This window comes from Rhinatrema bivittatum, chromosome 3 (assembly GCF_901001135.1).
Source record: "Rhinatrema bivittatum chromosome 3, aRhiBiv1.1, whole genome shotgun sequence".
In the NCBI taxonomy this organism is placed as follows: Eukaryota; Metazoa; Chordata; class Amphibia; order Gymnophiona; family Rhinatrematidae; genus Rhinatrema; species Rhinatrema bivittatum.
In genome coordinates this window covers 213,876,172-213,897,988 of record NC_042617.1, presented here as the reverse complement: position 1 = coordinate 213,897,988, position 21,817 = coordinate 213,876,172, and the positions used below count along the sequence as shown (strand labels likewise).

General features: G+C 42.4%; 1 protein-coding gene across 1 annotated transcript in view; it reads left to right on the top strand.

Annotated features, from left to right (window-relative positions):
• Positions 1 to 21,817, top strand: part of EIF2AK2 (eukaryotic translation initiation factor 2 alpha kinase 2) — a 357,779-nt gene that overhangs the window by 48,441 nt on the left and 287,521 nt on the right. Inside the window, exon 4 of the mRNA XM_029594168.1 lies at positions 21,529 to 21,656. Within this exon, the coding sequence (XP_029450028.1) occupies positions 21,529 to 21,656 (128 nt within the window). The remainder of the gene's footprint in view (positions 1 to 21,528; positions 21,657 to 21,817) is intronic.

The window sequence follows — 21,817 nt, the reverse complement described above, 5'->3', positions numbered from 1 at the left end:
AGGTTTGCTCTGATATATTTGGCTAAGAATCGGATCCAACAAAATGAGCTTGTGTGCTTCTTTGCTAATGCTGAGGTCTCTGAATTCATTGCTACTTTGCAGTTGCACATGGGTTTAATGGACTTGATGATGAATTCAAATGATTAATTATTGTAGAATTTCCATTTGGGAGAACACCTTAAAGGCCTACCAACAATTTTCCATTGAATTGGCTGTCGGCGTTAAATGAGGATGAGATTATTGGCAAGGTATCACATAATTTTGCAATCTTATTGAAAAGAAATGGGCAAACTGTTCATAGAGATCTGAGAATCTGCAACCGGATAGCTATTTGATGTAGCTAGAGGACTGATAAAGCTGTTTCATGACATTTTAATACGATTTTGATGATACTGTTTACAACAGAGGCCAAACCAGGCTACAAGAACATGGCAATTACCCAAACACTAAGAAGATCCCATGCTACTGATGCAGTTAATAGCAGTGGCTATTCCCTAAGTAAACTTGATTAATAGCAGTTAATGGACTTCTCTTCCAAGAACTTATCCAAACCTTTTTTGAACCCAGCTACACTAACTGCACTAACCACATCCTCTGGCAACAAATTCCAGAGCTTTATTGTGCGTTGAGTGAAAAGGAATTTTCTCCGATTAGTCTTAAATGTGCTACTTGCTAACTTCTATTATTCGAAAGTGTAAGTAACCGATTCACATCTACTCGTTCAAGACCTCTCATGATCTTAAAAACCTCTATCATATCCCTCCTCAGCCGTCTCTGCTCCAAGCTAAATAGCCCTAAACTCTTAGCTGTTCCATCCCCTTTATCATTTTGGTTGCCCTTCTCTGTACCTTCTCCATTGTAACTATATCTTTTTTGAGATCTGGCGACCAGAATTGTACACAGAATTCAAGGTGTGGTCTCACCATGGAGCGATATAGAGGCATTATGACATTTTCTGTTTTATTAACCATTCCCTTCCTAATAATTCCTAACATTCTGTTTGCTTTTTTGACTGCTGCAGCACACTGAGACGACGATTTTAAAGTATTATCCACGATGATGCCTAGATCCTTTTCCTGGGTGGTAGCTCCTAATATGGAACCTAACATTGTGTAACTACAGCAAGGGTTATTTTTCCCTATATGCAACACCTTGCACTTATCCACATTAAATTTCATCTGCCATTTGGATGCCCAATCTTCCAGTCTTGCAAGGTCCTCCTGTAATGTATCACAATCCGCTTGTGATTTAACTACTCTGAATAATTTTGTATCATCTGTAAATTTGATAACCTCACTCATCATATTCCTTTCCAAATCATTTATATATATTTGGAAAAGCACCGGTCCAAGTACAGATCCCTGAGGCACTCCACTGTTTATCCTTTTCCACTGAGAAAATTGACTATTTAATCCTACTCTCTGTTTCCTCTCTTTTAACCAGTTTGTAATCCATGAAAGGACACCCCCCTCCTATCCCATGACTTTTTAGTTTTCTTAGAAGCCTCTCATGAGGGACTTTGTCAAATGCCTTCTGAAAATCCAAATACACTACATCTACCGGTTCAACTTTATCCACATGTTTATTAACCCCTTCAAAAAAATGAAGCAGATTTGTTAGGCAAGACTTCCCTTGGGTAAATCCGTGTTGACTGTGTTCCATTAAACCATGTCTTTCTATATGCTCTACAATTTTGATCTTGAGAATAGTTTCCACTATTTTTCCCGGCACTGAAGTCAGGCTCACTGGTCTATAGTTACCTGGATCGCCCCTGGAGTCTTTTTTAAATATTGGGGTTACATTGACCACCCTCCAGTCTTCAGGTACAATGGATGATTTTAATGATAGGTTACAAATTTTAACTAATAGATCAGAAATTTCATTTTTGAGTTCCTTCAATACCCTAGGATGCATACCATCCGGTTCAGGTGATTTGCTATTCTTTAGTTTGTCAATCTGGCCTACTACATCTTCCAGGTTCACAGTGATTTCGTTCAGTTCATCTGACTCATCAACCCTGAAAACCATAGGCACATGGAATCACTGAGGGGAGTGGTAGGAATTGTATAGATGACTATTTGGGGTGGATGAGCAAACTAGAAAGGCTGTGTGGTCTTTTTCTGCCATCTGGTTTATTTGTTTCTGTTCTTTTATTTGTATTCACAACTTGCTTGTTAGAAGATAATAAAGATAATTTAAATCCATCTGGGCTATTTCAGTTTTTACTACAGCTTCACTATCGGGATATTGCAACTTTTGCCAATACTCTTTGAAAATACCTTCATCTGAACTGTGCACTTCAGAGCTACTAGCGGCTTCTCTCCATGATCTAGTTTAAAAGCTACTGTTTCTGTTTTTTTAAATGTTAGCACCAGTAGCCAGGTTCCACACTGGGTAAGTTGGAGCCCCTCACATTGGAATAGGCTTTCCCCTGTCCCATAATGTTCTTCAGTTCTTAACAAATCTAAAGCCCTCTTCCGTGCACCATCGTCTCATCCCTGCATTGAGACTCAAGAGCTCAGCTTGCCTCTGGTGTTCTGCACATGTAACTGAAGCAGTTCTGAGAATGTAGTGCTGGATTTCAATTTCCTACTTAAAGGCCCAAATTTAACCTTCAGAATCTCCCTCCTGCATCTTCCTATGTCATTGGTAGAAACTTTACCACAACAATTGGCTTCTCCCCTATACTCTCTAAAATCCTATCCAGATAACATGTGAGGTCTACCTTCGTACCAGGCAGGTAAGTTAACAAGTGATCCTCATGCTCACCAGCCACCCAGCTAACTACATTCCTAGCAATCAAATCAAAACTACAATGGCAGTCCTATTCCTTTCTTCCTGTGCACATGTCCCTGGAGATGCATCCTCGGTGTGAGAAAATAAGGTATCAGCGAGAGGATAGGCCGAACTACAGGATCACTTACTGCCACACCTAGGTGATGGTTTCCTTCCAGGTGACCTTGCTGTTCTAAAGCAGTAGAGAAGCTTCCAGACTGGAGTTGAGACTGTTCTGCTATGTCTGGAAAATCTCTGTACCTCTCTCTGCCTCAGCTCCTCCATGTCTGCCACTTTGGCTTCTCGAGCTACAAACAACATCTCACCAACTGTTAAATAATCATACATATGGCACCTGGTGCAAAAGACTAGATATTACCCGTCTTATGATAGACTTCTGTCCGCATCTTATTTATTTATTTTTGGATAAACCATTTTTATTGATTTTCTTATATCATGTACATCACTGGAACACTGATGTGCTCTGTACAGTGTCCAGCTCAAACAACAAACAGTGAAATCCAAATATCCCTCCTCCCCACCCATCCCACAGACCAGTAAATGGCAGTAAAAATACAAACTCTTCCAAAATCCAAATTCAAGAAGTTAGAAATCATTAAAAATCCCACTGCGCGCTCGCGGGGGCAAAGCTTGTATATTGGAGTCCCATATGCGCGCAAAATCCTTGCGGTTCTTGAAAATATCCATTTTCTCATTGTACTTTTCATAGATACAAAGCTGATGAATTTGATTCCGCAAATACACATAACAATGCTTATGGTCTAATTGAAATTAGTCTTTCAACATGTGAAAACATTTGATTTGGCCTTCATCATCAAAAAATTGGCAAATGTTTTTCAAGTCCTGCACGTTCCATTGGCTAAACACCACAGAGTGTATCCCAGGCAGAAAATCCTTGTAACCTCTAAATGGCATAAATTGAGATTTTATACCCTTAAGCTGTAACATAGTAAAAAAAATCTCCATGTTTTTACCAATGGATAGACCAAAGGACTTTGTTTAATGTGCTGAGGCAAAACCAATAAGGGTACAAGTAAAATATAATTGGGATGTAAAGGGCACAAGTAAGCATGCTCTGTAGCAACGAATGTATAGTACTCGGACTCTTGAATCCAATCCCCTATTTGCCTAATTTTGCAGGTTAGGTTATAAAATTTGAAATTAGCCAATCCAATACCATCTTGCTCCCACCTGCCCATCAACTTCACTAAAGCTAATCTGGGTTTAGATCCCTTGCAAAGAAACCTTCCCAAAACAACTTCTATGCGATTAAGATCTTTATTTAATAATTAGCAGGGGATAGTTTGAAATAAGTATAACCACTTGGGGAAAAATAATCATTTGAAAAAGCCCCACCCTACCTGCCAAGGATAAAGAGAAGTTTTTCCATGTCCATAATAAGATTCTAGTGGAATGACAAAGACTGCTGAGGACTGTGAGGCCTGCCAGGCCTCCTCAGACAATCTACTTTGGTGGCGGCGGCGGCAGCAGCTACAAGGCTAACTGAGCCTTTTTTCACTGGCGGTTCTGGTGGCTAAAGTGGAGAGAGGAGGCGCCACGCTGGCAGGGACTGCCTACCACCCACCCATCATCCACTCAGTGAGGTTCAGGGAACTCCGTGGCGGCGATGCAGAGGACCGTGAGGCCTGCCAGGCCTCCTCCGATGATCCACTTCGGCTTTGTTGCGCTCCTTTCTGCATGCCTGAGGTGCCCATACTATTAATCCAGTTGCCATAACCATGGAGCAAAAGTACTACATTGCGCCCATGGTCAGACAGGGTGGAATGGAGATCTAAGGAGCATCTATAGAAATAACCACAGAAGGAACACAATGTTGGCCCAAAATATAAGTAAAAACTCTTTCACTAGCTCTTCATACTTATTATTTACTCTGCTGCTACTAAATGCTCAGTCTCTATCAAAAAAATCCCTCAGATTAATGACCTGCTAGAGGATTTAAATCCCACCATTTCCTGTATCACTGAAACCTGGCTGAAAGACAGAGATACTGTTCTCCTAAACCAAATTTACCATACTAACTATGATGTATTTCATTTTCTTAGAGCTAAATCAAAAGGTGGGGGCTTATTAATAATTAGCAAAAAAGAGCTTTAGCTTGTACCATACAAAGTAGAGATTAATCCCCATATGAGGTGGCAATTCTTAAGTTGCCACAACTAAACATAGTTTTGGTCTACTGTCCTCCAGAAATACTACAAAAAGTTTGCTCACCACTGATTGAAATATTTGCCAAGATGTTTCTATCACCAGAATCTACATTATGGGGCAGATTTTCAAAGGGGTATGCACGTAACCCCTGAAAAACTGCCCCTTCCACCCCCTGTGCGCGCCGAGCCTATGTTGCATAGGCTTGGCGGCGCGCGCAAGCCCCGGGACGCACTTAAGTCCTGGGGCTTTCCTGGGGGGGCATGTCGCGGCTGACGCATCATCAGGGGCGTTCTGGGGGCGGGGCCGTGGGCATGGTTCTGGCCCAGGGGCGTTCCGGGGGCGTGGACGCGGCCTCCGGACCAGCCCCCGGACCAGAACATGGTGCGCCAGTGCGCACAAGTTACGCCTGCCTTGGGCAAGCATAACTTTTGAAATAAAGGTAGGGGGGGAATTAGGGCCGGGGGGCGGGTGGGTTAGGGGAAGGAAAGGGAAGGTGGGGGGTGCCGGAAAGAAAGTTCCCTCCAAGGCCGCTCCAATTTCGGGAGCGGCCTCGGAGGGAATGGAGGCAGCCTGCGCGGCTCGGCGTGCGCAGGCTGCTGATTTTGCGCAGGCTTGCGCGCACCGACCCTGGATTTTAAAAGATACATGCGTACTTTTGTTTGCGTCGGTTGCGCGAACAAAAGTATGCGCGCGCATACTTTTATAAAATCTGCCCCTAATTATAGGAGACTTTACCCTCCATGTAGACAAAACACCCAGAACCTTAGCCTGTGAAATGTTTTTAGATGCAATGGAAGCCCTAGGATGGTCACAATTTGTTTCGAAATCTACGCATAAAGCAGGTTACACTCTAGACCTAATATTTGCAAGTACCAATAATTGCCTAATCAATACTTCGCCAATTAATAAAGGCGGAAATTACCATCACCAACAAAATCCACAATAGTATAGATAATAAATACACTTTTACCTTCATAAAACAGATAGAGAGAAGTACTTGTTGAAGCAATAGAAAATAAACTCCAAGAACTAATTCAAACCAATTCCACATTGGCTTTTGATTCCTAATATAAAATTGTCAATGACATAACTTCAGTCCTGTCCAGATAAAAACTATTAACAAAGAAAGGAATAAATCCAAGCATAAGAAGCCCTGGTATAATCATGAATTAAGAAGCACTAAACAGAACCTTAGAAAATTAGAGAAACAATGATGGAAATGCCCAACTGCTGAATCCCTAGGAAAATATAAATCTTTCCTTTCAAAATACCGTACACTAACCAGTAAAGCAAAAAAAGATTACTATGGTAAGCAAATTCATGGGGTTATATTTAGTTCTAAACTGCTCTTTGAAGTTGTTAAACATTTAATTAGGGACCCGACATCTTCCATCTCAAGAAACTACAACTTCACAAAGGCCGTTTGCAATGAATATGCCACCATATTCTTATACAAAATCAATAAGTTAAAAGCACAATTTCCTATCTGTTCTCCAACAAAAGCACCTGAAGATTATAATGTAAACCGTTATAATGTAGATTATAATGTAGATTATAATGTATAATTTATAATGTAGATTATAATGTTATAATGTTATAATGTTATAATGTTATAATGTAGATTATAATGTAGATTATAATGTAGATTATGAAGATTATAATGTAAACCGTTATAATGTAAACTGTTATATGTAAACCGGCATGATATGATCTTATCATGAATGCCGGTATAGAAAAACCTTAAATAAATAAATAAATAAATAAATAATGGCATGGTTAAGTAGTCCATGTTCGACAGAGTATTGAAACTGGAAATTGGTCAAATCATTACTAAAATTAAACCAGCCATTCACCCACTTGACCCAGTTCCAGCCAGTTCCTTGAAACAAGTTAACAGGGTTATCACTCAGACAATCACAACATTAGTTAACCTGTCTCCCTCAGAAGGAACTGTTCTAAAACAAGGTGTGATAAAGCCAATCCTAAAAAAATAAGAATGGTAGAACCGACGATTGGGATAACTATTGCCCAATATCCAACTTGTCTTTTCTCGCAACAGTACTTGAAAAAGCAGTGTTATCCCAGCTTGTAAATCACCTGGGAGATCAAAATATTCTATCCCCAAATCAATTTGGATTTAGGAAACATCACTCAACTGAGACATTACTCCTCTCGTTAATGGACCCGGTTTTATGAGGGCTTGACGCCGATGAATCTTATTGTCTTGTGCTAATTGACTTAACGGCCGCCTTCGATACTGTGTACCATAACCTGTTATGCCATCAGATGAAAAACATTGGGATCGACGGCAGGGTTCTCAGATGGTTCTCCTCATTTTAGCTAACAGAACATTCCAAATCAAATTGGGCAGCCATATATCTGATACTTTCCAGTGTGATACAGGAGTCCCTCAAGGCTCAGCCCTCTCAGAAACACTATTCAATATTTAAATGCTCCCACTGTGTAGATTATTGATGAACCTAGGGATAACTTTCTTCTTGTATGCCGACGACATATAGTTTTACATCCCATTCTCCAGATCATTTGAAAATACAGCTTCGTTACTCTCTACCTATATGAAAGCAATACAAGAACTTTCGCAACTTAAATTAACATAAAACCCAAAAAATACTGAAATCATTTGGCTGAGTAGAAACTCATCAATATTTAAACCACCTGCCCTCAAATCAAGAATGGTATTTAGGTATACAGCTAGATGAGAACCTTACAATGAAAATGCACATCAGCAAATTAAGACAGGTTATGCCAAGTTGCGGACACTTCATCGGTTGAAACCATTTTTAACTTTTCAGGACTTCCGTACTGTACTGAAAACTTTAATCTTATCAAGCTTAGACTACTGTAACTCCTTATTACTAGGTCTTCCAGCATGTCACTTAAAACCACTACAACTACTACAAAATGCGGCAGCAAGACTCAATAGGATCTAGGAAATATCACATTACACCCTCCCTGATGTCACTACATTGGTTACCAGTACAATCCGGAATCTACTATAAAACATTAATGATAATTTTCAACATCATTCATTCCAATGACACTGACTTGTTAGGGATGAAACTACAACCATACAATCCACAATGAACACTAAGATCTCAAAATAAAGGACTATTGACTATTCCCACAATACGGTTGCATCTGATGCAAACAAGAGATCATATGTTTTCCATAGCATGTCCAAAGCTCTGGAATTCTCTGCCTGAGATGTTACATACTCTGTCAGATAGAAAGAAATTTAAAGAAGAGCTAAAATTATGGCTCTTCACAAACGCATATAAATTAACTTAAAAACCTCAGAAGATAGTGAGCCACACAGTCAAGAAGGACACACGATAATAATTGAATCATGAAGAATAAATCAAATGAGAGAATATAAGATTCTCAAAACAACCCACTGAATAAGATGTGAAAATTATCATTTTGATTTATATTAAATACTCTCTGCCTTAAGTACCAGATCTATTATTAATATGTACTAGAAATTTCACTTGATAAATATTAATGTCTGTCTATGAATTACACCTCTAACAAATCATTGTTTGTTTGTTGAGCTATAAATATGAATGTCACTTTGTAAACCGTTGTGATCTATATATGGAACAACTGTATATAAAATGTCTAAATAAATAAATATGAATACAATTGCAAAGGGTCTTGATGAAGGGTGATCCCTAAATATGTAAAAGAGTGGGTGGCCCAAGCCATAGGAAAGTCCGATCCCCACATGTGTCTAACTGGATCCTGTACTGGCAGAGCCTCCAATTTATCTAGATTAAGTTTGTCCTGCCAATTGCCTATATTATATCACATGACGACAAGTACGGACTAAACAAAATACCAATCACTTCTCAAATTAATATCTCCCCGCATGTCAGAGACCTTGGGGTTATTCTGGATAAACAGTTTAGCCTAAAAAAATGTATCAATACAACCACTAAAGACTGTTTCTTCAAACTTCAAGTACTGAAAAAGCTGAAACCACTCCTCCACTTCCATGACTACCGCACAGTGCTTCAGTCCATCATTTTCTCAAAAATCGACTATTGTATTTCACTCCTTCTAGGTCTTCCAGCAAACACTATCAGACCACTGCAGATGGTTCAGAACTCAGCCGCTAGGATCCTGTCCAACTCCAATAGAAGAGAGCACATTACACCCATACTTCACAACCTACACTGGCTTCCCATCAAATTTAGAATTCTCTACAAAGTCCTTATGATAATCTATAAAGCCATGCACAATCTAACACCTCTTGATCTTAGCATTCCTCTATGTCCCCATGAATCCTCAAAACCGATTAGATCTGCATACAAAGGCACACTCTATGCCCCCCCAGCAAAGAAAGCCTTAAGGAAACGTGCTCTATCTACCGCTGGTCCCTCCCAATGGAACACTCTTCCACCAGAACTCTGACAAGAACCATGCCTACTGACTTTCAAAAAGAAACTCAAAACAGGGCTATTCAAACTAGCCTACCCATAACCAGCCGAACTTCACCATTACCTTACTTTTCAAACAAACCTATCCATAACCAGATGAGTATTACCACTAACATACCTCTAGGATCATTTCCATGACCTCCTTCACTGACTTACTATTGTATATTTACTTATTTTACCTTATTTTATTTTACTTATATTTATTTTGAATTGCACTGGTGGAGATTTACAGTCCTCTGCCTAATCGATTTCTTCGTTCTCTAAATGCCTCACTTGTTAACAGTTGCTAATTCTTCCCCAGTTGTATTTTCTGTTTTCCCAGTTCTATGTAACCCGTTCCATGTAATGCTTGTTGCAATTTCGTGTTAGAATGTAAACCGATATGATATGTATCTTGCCACATGAATGTCGGTATAGAAAAGCTCAAAATAAATAAATATATGCAGAAAATTCTTGTACAAGGCCTCCAGAGATCTCTTAGGATCTGATAAATGGGCCAAATTATCATCAGCAAATATGGCCAGTTTGAAAACAGGTGACATGGAAGTGTCACTCTTCTACTAGAGATAACACATATAATAAAGGGAACAACAGACATCCCTGCCGGGTTCCTCTACTGATATGAATGTCAGCAGACAGATACCTATTCACATATACTGCAGCTTTGGGAGCAATATACAAAGGGTTTGCACGACTTGAAGAAAAAAGTCCTCAATTCCAAAAACCTTAAGACTTTCAAACATAAAGTCTTGGATTGAGCTTTTTCCTGTACTCAGCTCTCCGCTGGACCCTCTCCTCCTCCTCCACCTCGTGGCTGTTAACCCCTCCCCCAGCTGGGAGCCTGCCCTGCAACTAACGAATGTACTTTTAAATCTCTCTGCGCAGGTAACTTCATTTTCCACTTGCTTCTCTGTGTGCTCCTGCTCTGCAAGCCAGAATCCAGGGCTTGGATTGAGCTTTTTCCTGTACTCAGCCCTCCGCTGGACCCTCTCCTCCTCCTCCACCTCGTGGCTGTTAACCCCTCCCCCAGCTGGGAGCCTGCCCTGCAACTAACGACTCCACCTCTAAATCTCTGTGCTGGATGTTAAGTCTCATATTGATGACATCATTGATGTGCGACAAAGAAAAGAGTCAACTATAAAAATCAAACTAGGCTAGGCGTCACGCACCGAGCGTCATGCGTCGAAGGAGCGCGACAAAGGGGCCTGCCCCTTTGAGCGCCCCTTCGAGCGGCCCTGAAGAACGGCAATACAATCTACAAAGTTGTGAGAACGTCCTACAGAGCGTCCCCTCTGCATCGCTGCCTAGCCATAAGCATAGGACTAAAAAAGGAACTGACTCACTACCAGGGTAAGAGTGAACGTACCACGTCAATCTTCCCTGTAATTTTGCACTGTGACTACGTACCCTCAAATATTGATTCTTGCATTGTGATTCTGCACTGTGATTTTGTATTCCCAATTCCTGAAGTTTTGCCAAGTAATGTACACCTCTCAATTACTGTTGTCTGCCAAATACTCTTTCATGGTCCTATCTATCTGCTAAATACTGGTCAAGTATTCACCTACCTACTAAACACTGCTCAAGCAATTACCTATATACCTAGTACCCTCTCCTACACAGTCTCAAATTACACCTCTGCTTCCACCCCGTCCACAACTTGTTGGCTTAAAACCACCTATTATCTTTTCACATTCCTCCTCCATAATCTTATCCTACATCCTCACTCACTCCACCTCCCAACACCCCACATTACAATATGCATCAACACCAGATCACCATACTCAAGTATAACAAATACAGGCCCAACACCCCCCCTATACCCAAGACACCAGTCACATTTAAGAACTATCCTTCCCACTATGATCTCCCCCCCTCTCACCCAAATCATCGGCCTCACTGCTCTATCTTTAGTCCTCCTAAATGTTCAGTCCCTAAACAAAAAGATACCCCTTCTCTGCAACCTTCTCACCGACCAAGACCCAGACATCTGTGCTATAACAGAGACCTGGCTAAAGGAATCTGACACTGTTCTCCTAAACCAATTTCCATCTGAAACACACGACATTTTCTCCATCCCCAGGCCAAAAAGGAAAGGAGGTGGTTTACTTTTAATCATAAAGAAAAAATTTAACATGATTCTCCACCCCATCCCCCCCCGCCTAAAATTGAAATAGGCCTTTTCAAATCCCCCTCTTTACAAATATGTCTCATTTATGCTCCCCCAGGTACACTTCATACCAACCCTTCAACCCTTATAGAATATATTGCTACTAACATCTCCATTGACACTCCTGCAATCATACTTGGTGACTTCAACCTGCATTTTGATACTTCCCCCCGCACTCCCTCTTGTGATGCTATTCTCGATTCATTAAATGCATTAGGCTACAAGCAATCTATACATTTGCCCACTCACAAGGCAGGTCATACCCTTGACCTCCTCTTCACCAATGCCCTCATTCAAACTGACACCCCCTCTCACACACCTATCCCCTGGTCAGATCATCACCTTATCAAAACTGATCTCTTCATCAAGACACCTACCTGCCATGATAGTACAAAAAAAACCATACATTACAGGAAAAACTGTACCAGAGATGACCTTATATCAGCCATCGCTAACAAACTTGACAATCTAGAACTCACCAATGTAGACACAGCTCTTGCCTCCTGGTATGACATCACCAATAATATAGCTAATTCTACCTGCCCCCGGCAAACTAAACTTATCTGTCCTCAAAGTAACAAGAGTAAGAAACCCTGGTACTCCCAAGAGCTAAAAAAACCTCAAACAACACCTTCGAAAATCTGAAAAGATTTGGCGCAAGGATCCCTCACACACACACCTGGCACAATTTAAAACCTCCCTACATCTATATAGTGACAAACTTAACATGACAAAACGAGATTTCTATGCCAACAAAATACACCAATTCCAATACAACCCTAAAGTACTATATGATTACGTTAACTCACTCACCAAGACGGCTGCCCCCGACATCCCTGACGTAGTAGCCAAATCCAAATGTGAAGATCTAGCCACCTTCTTCCAATCCAAAGTAGACAAGTTACTTTCAAAGTTCACCCCTTGTGCCAGTCCCATCAACATTGTCGAACCCGATTTCATCAATACAAAGACCTGCAACAATACCACTGTTCTCTCCTCCCTAGACTGCACCTCAACATTAGAAATAGAAACCTTTATCAAGAAAGCCAAACCTTCCACTCACCCATCTGACACCATACCCACAAAACATCTCCTCACAATTCCCAATATTATTGCCAAACCATTAACAAATATCATTAACCTCTCCATTAACTTGGGACAGGTACCTCTCCCCTTGAAACAGGCTATTGTCAAACCCATCCTAAAGAAACCCAAACTTGACCCCATTGATCTAGCCAACTATTGCCCTATTTCCAATCTTCCATTTATTGCTAAACTCCTTGAAAAAACTGTTAACAAGCAACTCACAGAATACCTTGAAACAATCACATCCTTGCCCCCGCACAATACGGCTTTCGGAAATCTCATAGTAACTGAGACTCTTCTACTCTCCCTAACAGACCACATTATTAAGGATTTGAGAAAGGACAATCATACATACTTGTCTTCCTTGACATCTCCTCCGCATTTGACACCGTCAGCCATCCCATTCTCCTACAGCGGTTGACTGAAATAGGCATTACAGGTGTTGCCCTCAACTGGTTCAATTCTTATCTCAGCAATAGAGAGTACAAAATTCAGCTAGGCAATCATGTTTCCAAGGCTATCCCCCTTAATCAAGGTGTCCCTCAAGGTTCATCCCTCTCTTCAACCCTCTTCAATATTTACATCCTACCCCTCTGTCACTTCCTATCCAGCCTAAATCTCCCACACTACATATATGCTGACGATGTTCAGCTCCTCATACCCATCACTAGACTCTATTTCTAATAAACCATGGATTTCTGGAACGATACTCTCCAATCCATAAACAATCTCCTTTCTTCCATCCACCTAGCTCTCAACACTACTAAAACTGAAATCATGCTCATCTCACCCCTTAACCACTCGATCCTTCCCCCTCTTTCATAGTTCCAATTTGCTCACAAGTCCGTGATTCTGGGTATCATTCTCGATGGCACTTCACACTGAAGAAATTTATCAACAACATACTAAAAGATGGCTTCTTTAACAACTTCATACACTAAAAAAACTAAAAACCCTTACTACAACACCCCGATTGTCCAAACAGTGCTCCAAACCACCATCTTCGCCAAAACAGACTACTTGCAACTCCCTTCTCCTTGGCCTTCCTAACAACGCCATTCACCCCCATTCAAATTTTACAAAACACAACAGCCCGAATCTGACCAAATTACGCAGACACGACCATATTACACACTGTTCTAAAAGATCTACATTGGCTCCCAATAGCTTCCCGTATCAATATAAGACTCTCTCATCCACAAGGCTCTTTACAATCCTGAAATGAACTGGTTTAATGAATCCTTTCCGCTTACAAACCAGTCTAATAAGCCTACTAGACACGCACATCTCGCAACTATGCCCATCCCTTCCCCTAAACTCTACAAACTAACATCTACCAGAGCCCGTGCAATATCGATAGCCGGGCCGACCCTTTGGAACACAATGCCATTTGAACTACGGCAAGAGGAATGCATCAAATCGTTCAAGCGGAAGCTCAAGACCTGGCTCTTCACCAAGGCATACACCTAATTTCTCCCTCCTCTCTACTGCCCACCCTTCCTCTCCTCTGCCCCCCTCTTCTGGTCCTCCATCCCCTCACTTCGCCCTTCTCCTACCTTTTTCTCACCCCTTCCCTCTGCTCATCACTCCCCCCTCTCCTCCTAGCACTCCTAAATTGATTATCTCTTAGTGTCTTCCTTTTGTACATATGTATATAATTACAAACCTAGTTGAGTATTTAATGCAATTTTCCCCTTGTTCACACCCTCATTTATTCATTTGTTAACTTGTTTTATTTGTTCAATGTAAAGTGCCATGCTTGGCGTTTGTTTGTGTTACACTGTAAACCGATGTGATATCCTGGATGAATGTCGGTATATAAAATTTTAAATAAATAAATAAATAAATAAAATCCCACTCCAAGTGATCAAACATTTTTTTTAGCGTTGAAGCTCAACAATATGAAGGATATATCTTTCTCCCTGCTATTAGTAAGAGAGGCCAAAATGCGCTTAATGTTTAATGCTATGCAATGACCCTTTACAAAGCCCACCTGGTCCATTCCAATCAGTTGAGGAAGCAGGACTGCTAATCTGTTAGCCATAATTTTTGCTATCAGTTTTACATCAAAATTCAACAGTGAAATAGGTCTATATGAACCTGGAACCATCAGATCCTTCCCTTTTTTAGGCAACATGATAATAGTAGCTTTGTTGGATGCATTTGGAAATTTCCCCACGGTAACTAAATCTCCCAACATTTCCCGCAATGGGAGACAAATGTTATCAGTTAATTTATATAATTCAGAGAGTCCATCAGGCCTTGGGGCTTTTAGTAGCTTAGCTTCTTTAATTACCCGCTGAATTTCAGAAATTTTAAATGGCTTATTCAAATTATCCAACTGCATTGGCGAAAACTGAGGCAGTTTCACAGAACAGAGATAAATTTGAATATTTTCTCTCCTCTTTGGTGTCCCCCGATAAATTTGTTGATAATAATGCTGAAATATCTCAGAGATTGCTTTCCCTGAGGGTAACCACAGTATTGGAGCGCTTCATGGCCGGAATATATCTGTTATGCTTGTTGGTCGCAGACGGCTGTGACCGCAAGTACTTATTGCTTGTGCTGTTCCTTTACCCTCCCTGGGTCTGCTCGCTGCACGGGCCTGTGTGCATCGCCGCATCCCACGGACCTCCGTGGGGAGGCAAGGATGCCATCGCTGCCTGCTCCGATACCGGGTCCTCCTAGGTCCCTTTTCCAGCTTCTTCAGCAGCCTGGAGGCCGCCGACGCTTCCTCAGAGTGGTTGGAGCTGCCCCAGCACAGCCTTTGCAGCCAGGAGGCCGCCGACATATTTTCCTGTGGTCTGGTGGCAGGGTGCCACCCCGGTGAGGTTCTTTCTTCCAGAAGACCGCCAACAGCATTTCTACAAGGCCCGGAGGCCGTTCTGAAGTGCTCCTCTTCGTGGCAGGAGCCGCTGATGTCATCTTCGCAGCCCGAAGGCCGTCGATGCCGGCGTTTCCTCAGCGGCTGGTGCTGCTGGCAGCTTCCTCTCCGCGGCTTGGGAGCCACCTCCAACGTTGCTAGGCTGGGGTTGTGGCCTAGCTCTGCTCCTGTTCTCCTCCGTGGCAGGAAGCTGCCTTCCACGTCAGGGCCTGTTCTGTGGCCTGGTTCCTGCTCCTGCTTGGTGACTGCAGCGTGGCCGCTCTCCAGGGTCCTGCACTCCTCCTTAGGCACGGGGCCGTGCCTCCTCTTCTCATTTAAAGGGCCAGCGAGGGAGAAGTCCTCCTGTGATGTCATCTTGAAGTCTCCTCTTCAGTCCTACAAAAGGGGCCTGTCTTCATTGCTTCATTGCCTTCGCAAGGAGCCAGTCCTCCTTAGGACTTCTCTTCCATCTTGCTTCTCGTTGGCACTCTGTTCCATGTTGGAATTTCATGTCTTCGTTAAGGTCTCTCATTGGATCCTGTGTCTTCTTCATCGAGATCCTGATGTTCCTGATGTCCATGAAGTCCTGATGTCCTACTCTCTGGATGTCTTCTCATCCAGATCTTCTTTTATTCAGATGTCCTTTGTCTCGACAGCGTAAGCCTCCAGAAGGTTCCGGCTTTTAATCCTCCAAGCTTCAGGTTCCATACTCTGAGTTCGCTCAAGCTTCACTCCGAGTCTTTTACTCAGAGTCCCTGGAGACCCCTTCCTGAATCCTGTCTGGGTTTTCGGAGCCCCTTGCGTTTGCCTCCGTCCATATGAATATGAACTCTGCTTAACCTGTCCCGTACGTGCGTAGTCCGTACTTTGCCTTAACTGGCTATGGAGGGCGTGCTTCGGTGCAGACCTCGGAGTCTTCATTTTTTGATCTTCCAAGTAACCTGAGTCGATAACCACAAGTGTGGTCTGCGACCTGCCTTGACTGGCTGTGTAGGGCGTGTGGTGTGGCAGTACCTATTCAGAATTCTTGATTTGTGACTCTTTCGGAGTCCTTCAAGTACCTTGAAATACTGTCTCAGTTCTTCAAATAACCTGAGCCTCGTCTTAGTTCTTCAAGCAATTCTGAATCTTCAAGTGACCTGTGACTCCGTCCGAGTCCTCTTCTTATCTTGGATCTTCGGTCCCTTCCTTCACGTATCCTGAGTCTTGTCTCACCTTTCAAGTATCCTGATTCTTCGTGTGAAACCCTCACATATCCTGAGTCTTCGTCTGCATCTGAAGTCTTCGCCCTTCAGCCTCTGTCCGTCCTGTCGCATTTGCTGTTCCATACTGCAGGTCCGAAAGGGCTATCGAATAGCTGAAGGGCTACCCCAGAGACCAACATTGTGTTGCTGGGTTTCTTTGATGCAATCAGGTTCGGCAGAGGCCAGGGTTCTGCATCTCCAGCCTGTGCTTTGACACTCCCTGCCTATCTCGGCGCTTCCTGGAGCTCCTCTGCGGTTGCATCATGGCCGAAGGGTACACAATCTCCCAGGAATGGGAGCCCCTCCAGCTTTCCCATAACACACGCGTGCGCGCCACCAGCCTTTGAAGCTCCTTCGGCGGGAACCTCGGGGGTGTCCTCATTTGATGACATCATTAGTCTCTGGTATTTAAGCTCCTGTTTTGCCCTTAGCAACCCGACTTGGCAACAAGTTCCGTACACGTTCTAGCCTGCTTCCTGTTCCTGAGAAGCCATTCCTGCTCACTATGTGGATCTTGTCTGGCATCTGCTCCTCGGGGGTCAGTGTGCGGTATGGGGGGGGTTCGTTCCCTGGCCTACCCCGCTCCTCGGGCTGGCCCTGCGCTTCTTGGGTTCCACCAAACTACTTGCGCTACTCCTTGGCGCTCTCTGGGAATTTCAGCAGTGCCTTGTGACGTTCTTGTTGGCCTTTCCTGCTCCTCGGGGTCAAGCCATTGGATCTTGACTGTCCCCGCTCCTCGGGCTGCGCTATCTACCTGGGCTACTCAGGACATTCCTGCTCCTCAGGGCTTGTTCTTGGTCTTTCTACCTTTGGCTACTGTCCTGCTCCACTGGTCCATCTCTCTACTGCTCAGCCAGTTACCTTCGGTTACCAGCTACCTGTCTACGTCAGCTACTACTTGTGGGCCTCAGGCCTCCCCACATCGTGGGTCGCCTTCACTCTCTCGTCTATGCCCACTACCGTGTGGCTCCACCTCTTGGGCTGTTCTACCGAGGTACCTCCTACTTGGCTGTCCCGCACCGACCATCCCGTGGTCTGCCTGGCGCCCTCTCTCTACTCTGACTTTCCAAGTACTGACTCCAGCCTGTCAACCTATGGGGGTCATCTCCTGGTCCCTGGGGATTCCCCCACGATTGTGTACAGAGCCTTCCTGTGTCATAATACCTATAATACCTCTCCTCCTGACAGTGCGGACCTGTGGGGCTCCTCCCCGCAGGTGGTAACAACCTGCTCCTCGGGCCAAGGGTCTACACACATACACACCAATCATAACAATATCTAGGCCCAGCCCAATTTTAGTCATGTTTGCCAGCATTTTGCCCATTTTATTGCTATGCTGAAAAAATTTACACTTGTAATATAAATGCCTTTTCTGGGCCCTCTGATACAGGGTGGCCAAAAAGCGTGTTTTATTAAGTCCCATAGGAGACTTTTCATTACAATGTTTATTTCGGCACATCTGCCTCTCTAAACCCATTTTCTTCCTGCTGGCAGCCACATAAGATATAATATCCCCACAGAGAACAGTTTTGGCTGTCTCCCAAAACAATAGAGGAGAATCAAGATTTACCCCATTATGTGAAAAATACTCATCCCCTCGTTTTAAAAGATATTTTCTGAACACCAAAGCCTTGTATAGGTATTTAGAAAACTTCCACATTCTAGTCATATCAGAAGGTTAAAATCCCATTAAGTGAAACCACACTTGCACATGGTCAGAGATTGCCAACGGGCCAATTTGAGCATCCATAACCCTTGATAAATCTTCTCGTCAAGTTAAAAGATAATCAAGATGAGAGCGAGTTTTATGAGCTCGTGATATGAGTATCCTCCACTCATCAATCATATCTAGACACTGACATAAATATGCCACTCCCTTACCTGTTGACATTCTGGACCTAGTAGGAGGGGATTTACCTAACTGATCATCATCATGTGGGAAATTAAGATCCCCTCCAATAATTAAAGGGGTCTTAACATGGGGGAATAATACTGCACTAATTTTTGAAAAAAGGCATGGTTGTAAACATTTGGGGCATAAACTGAGCAGAGCACTATAGATTTCCCATATAATGTGCCTTCCAGAATTAAATATCTACCTTCTATTTCTGCGATCTGGTTTATTTGTAGGGGTATCCCTTTCCCAGCCAGTATTGCCACTCCAGCTTTCCTAGTGCCAGATTGAGCCTAGAAAACCTACCCTATCCATTGTCTGCACAGTTTTGTATGCATAACAATCTGAACTTTGTGCCTATGTAAGGCTTGCAGCACCTTATATCGTTTGGCAACAGATCCAATGTCACCCACATTCCAGGAATCTGTGGTCATTCCCACTTCAATTGACTGGTAAGCAGCAGTATATTCTATAGTAATCACCAGCCCGAGTCTCCCAGCCTAAGCCCCAGCTGAGCTAAACTTTCAAAGTATGAATCCGTTCATCGAATCTGGAGTGTTCTTGAACTGCCATTTCTAGAAATCAAAAAAGCCAATTCCCTTTCTACCCCCTCTCAATTCCACCCCCCCCCCCCACCAAAGAATCGAAATTTCCCCAGATTTCTTTGCCCTACCATGAGCAAGTGATGTGTGTGGCATGTGTAGGACCTCACTCATTCACCACACACATCACATATAACACCAGGCAATTCCTTAAAGATGATAAACATGGAAACCAGTTCTGGTGCGACTGAAAAAATATATCCAATCATCATCTTCCCCTGAAAAGAGCTGAAAAAGAACGGAGATTAAACATGGAGAATAAAGAAAACATTCAATGTCAAAATCCACAGCCGAAATAAAACAAAATGCAGCACTCTAAAAATCGCAGCTCAGTTCACTTCCCATCCAAAAAAGCGTGAACAAATTCCTTTGATTCTTCGGCCATGTCGTACACATAAGATTTATTCTGGTGTGTTTTTCTTAATTTTGCAGGGAATTGTTGCACAAACCGAATTTGCTACTCCATCAGCTGAGCACAAACTGAAGAGAATGCTTTCTGTTTAGTGGAAACCAGCGCTGAGTAATCTGGAAAAATAAAAGTATTAGATGCCCTTCATGGTCCAATTTCCTGGACTGCCTGAACTGTCGCAGTTCTTCTTCCTTGTGGTGATAATTAAGAAACTTGGCGATAACCAGCCGAGATTTGTGAGGAAAGTTTAACACCCAAACGATGTGCCCTCTCAATACACAATGGGCCATGGACCTCAGCCATGTGGAGAACTGTACTCAGCCAAGTCTTTAAAAAGTCTGATAGTGTCCTGTCTTCAGTCGACTCAGGGAGGCCAATGATCCTAATGTTACCCTGACGGGATCTATTTTCAAGATCATTGATTTTTAGTTCAGCTTTCTGTAATGCCATTTTAACTTCCACTAGATCCATTTCCAGGGCCTGCACTCTGGTGTCCACACCTGTGAGGTGATTTTCCACCTCCTGGAAATGCTTAGAAGTATCAGTAATGAGCGCTTGCATTCCTGCAAACATCTCATACATTTTTTCAAATTGGCTGTCTAGGGCTGCCATTATTTGAGCTGCAATGTCACTTACCTTTTTGGGTGGGATGCTAGGAGAGAAAGGGTTGCTGACGGAATCCACCATTTTGCCAACCACCAGCCACCCTTTGTCTCGCCGATTCATGCCGACAGTGTCTTTCAAAATTGCAGCCAGTATGCGAAAAGAACTGAGAACAAAGTCCCGAGCGTATGAAGACTCCATCAGTGAGTATGGCTGTAGTCGCAATAAGCGGAGAAAAACTGATGCAAGCGGATTAGGGAGTGGAGTCTGGGATCCATGAAGAACAAGTCTTCACTCCTGCATCACATCACGTGATCCTTCTTATTTATTTAAAATATTTATTAGTCACTTGGTGCCAGGCTCTAGGTGACTTACAGTAAGTAAATTCACCTTCATAATATGTGTAACACAAACAACAATAAAAACATGACAAAAATCAAAATAAAATTAACCAGCAGAACTAGCGAGGCGAATAAACATGCTATCACTACAAGCAAACAGCCTGCTGGAAGAGAGATGTCTTAAACAGCGATTTAAACATTTGGTACATGATGTGAGGTGAAAGAAGAGTGTTTCAGAAGACTGGTACAACAGCAGAAAAGACCGGTTTACAGGTTTCATCCAGGTGTGCCCCATGACATGAAGGCACATCCAAAAAATCTTTGAGTTGTGAAGTTATTTAAAGATGTTTAAGGAGTGAATACAATTAATCAAATTAAAGTATATTTTATTTTATTTTGTAAGTGACCAACAATAAGACTAAAATTAGTCAATTACTAAAATCAGGGTTAGTTACACATAAATGTAAATTCCTAATTGACTCTTATTGTGAAAAGTTCCTTCTAATTAGACTAACAGTCTATATATTAAAAACACGATTGGGATGGATGACAATTAAACACCACTGATTACTTGTCCAGGAACCAGCTCTCATAACTTCTCAGAATTAATTCAAATGTGCAGACTTCTTTCCCAGTAAATAATATTCATACACTGGAATATTTCAACCCTCAAGCAAAGTATTTTGCAAGATTTAAACAGTCTTCCTCCAGCAAGTTAGTATTCATTAGTCCTGCTCACCCACCAGTATATGCAGCTTCTGCTATTATCCTATTCATTTATCAACCATTTTATGAATAGTTAGCTCTAACTAATGCTTTATATAGGAATAATTCTATAATATTTTATTGTAATGGTGTTTAAAAATCTTGTTTTTCTATGCATATTTTAAGATGGTGAAAGAAGAGTCACAAGATCCAGAAATAAACTTCAAAGGAAAGCTAAATGAATACTGCCAGCAAAGAAAATACAATCTTAAATTTGAAGAGCTTGAGCGACGTGGCCCATCCCATGATCGACAGTAAGTAGAAATGTCTGATTAATTATACAATAAATGCAATTTTCTATGAGCCGTCTTACTTTACTTATTACTCTGACCCCATTCCCTCTCAGTTCCTTACCTCTTACTTCCCCTCCAGTCCTTCCCTCCATCTATCACATCCTTAGTGTTATCACTCTCCA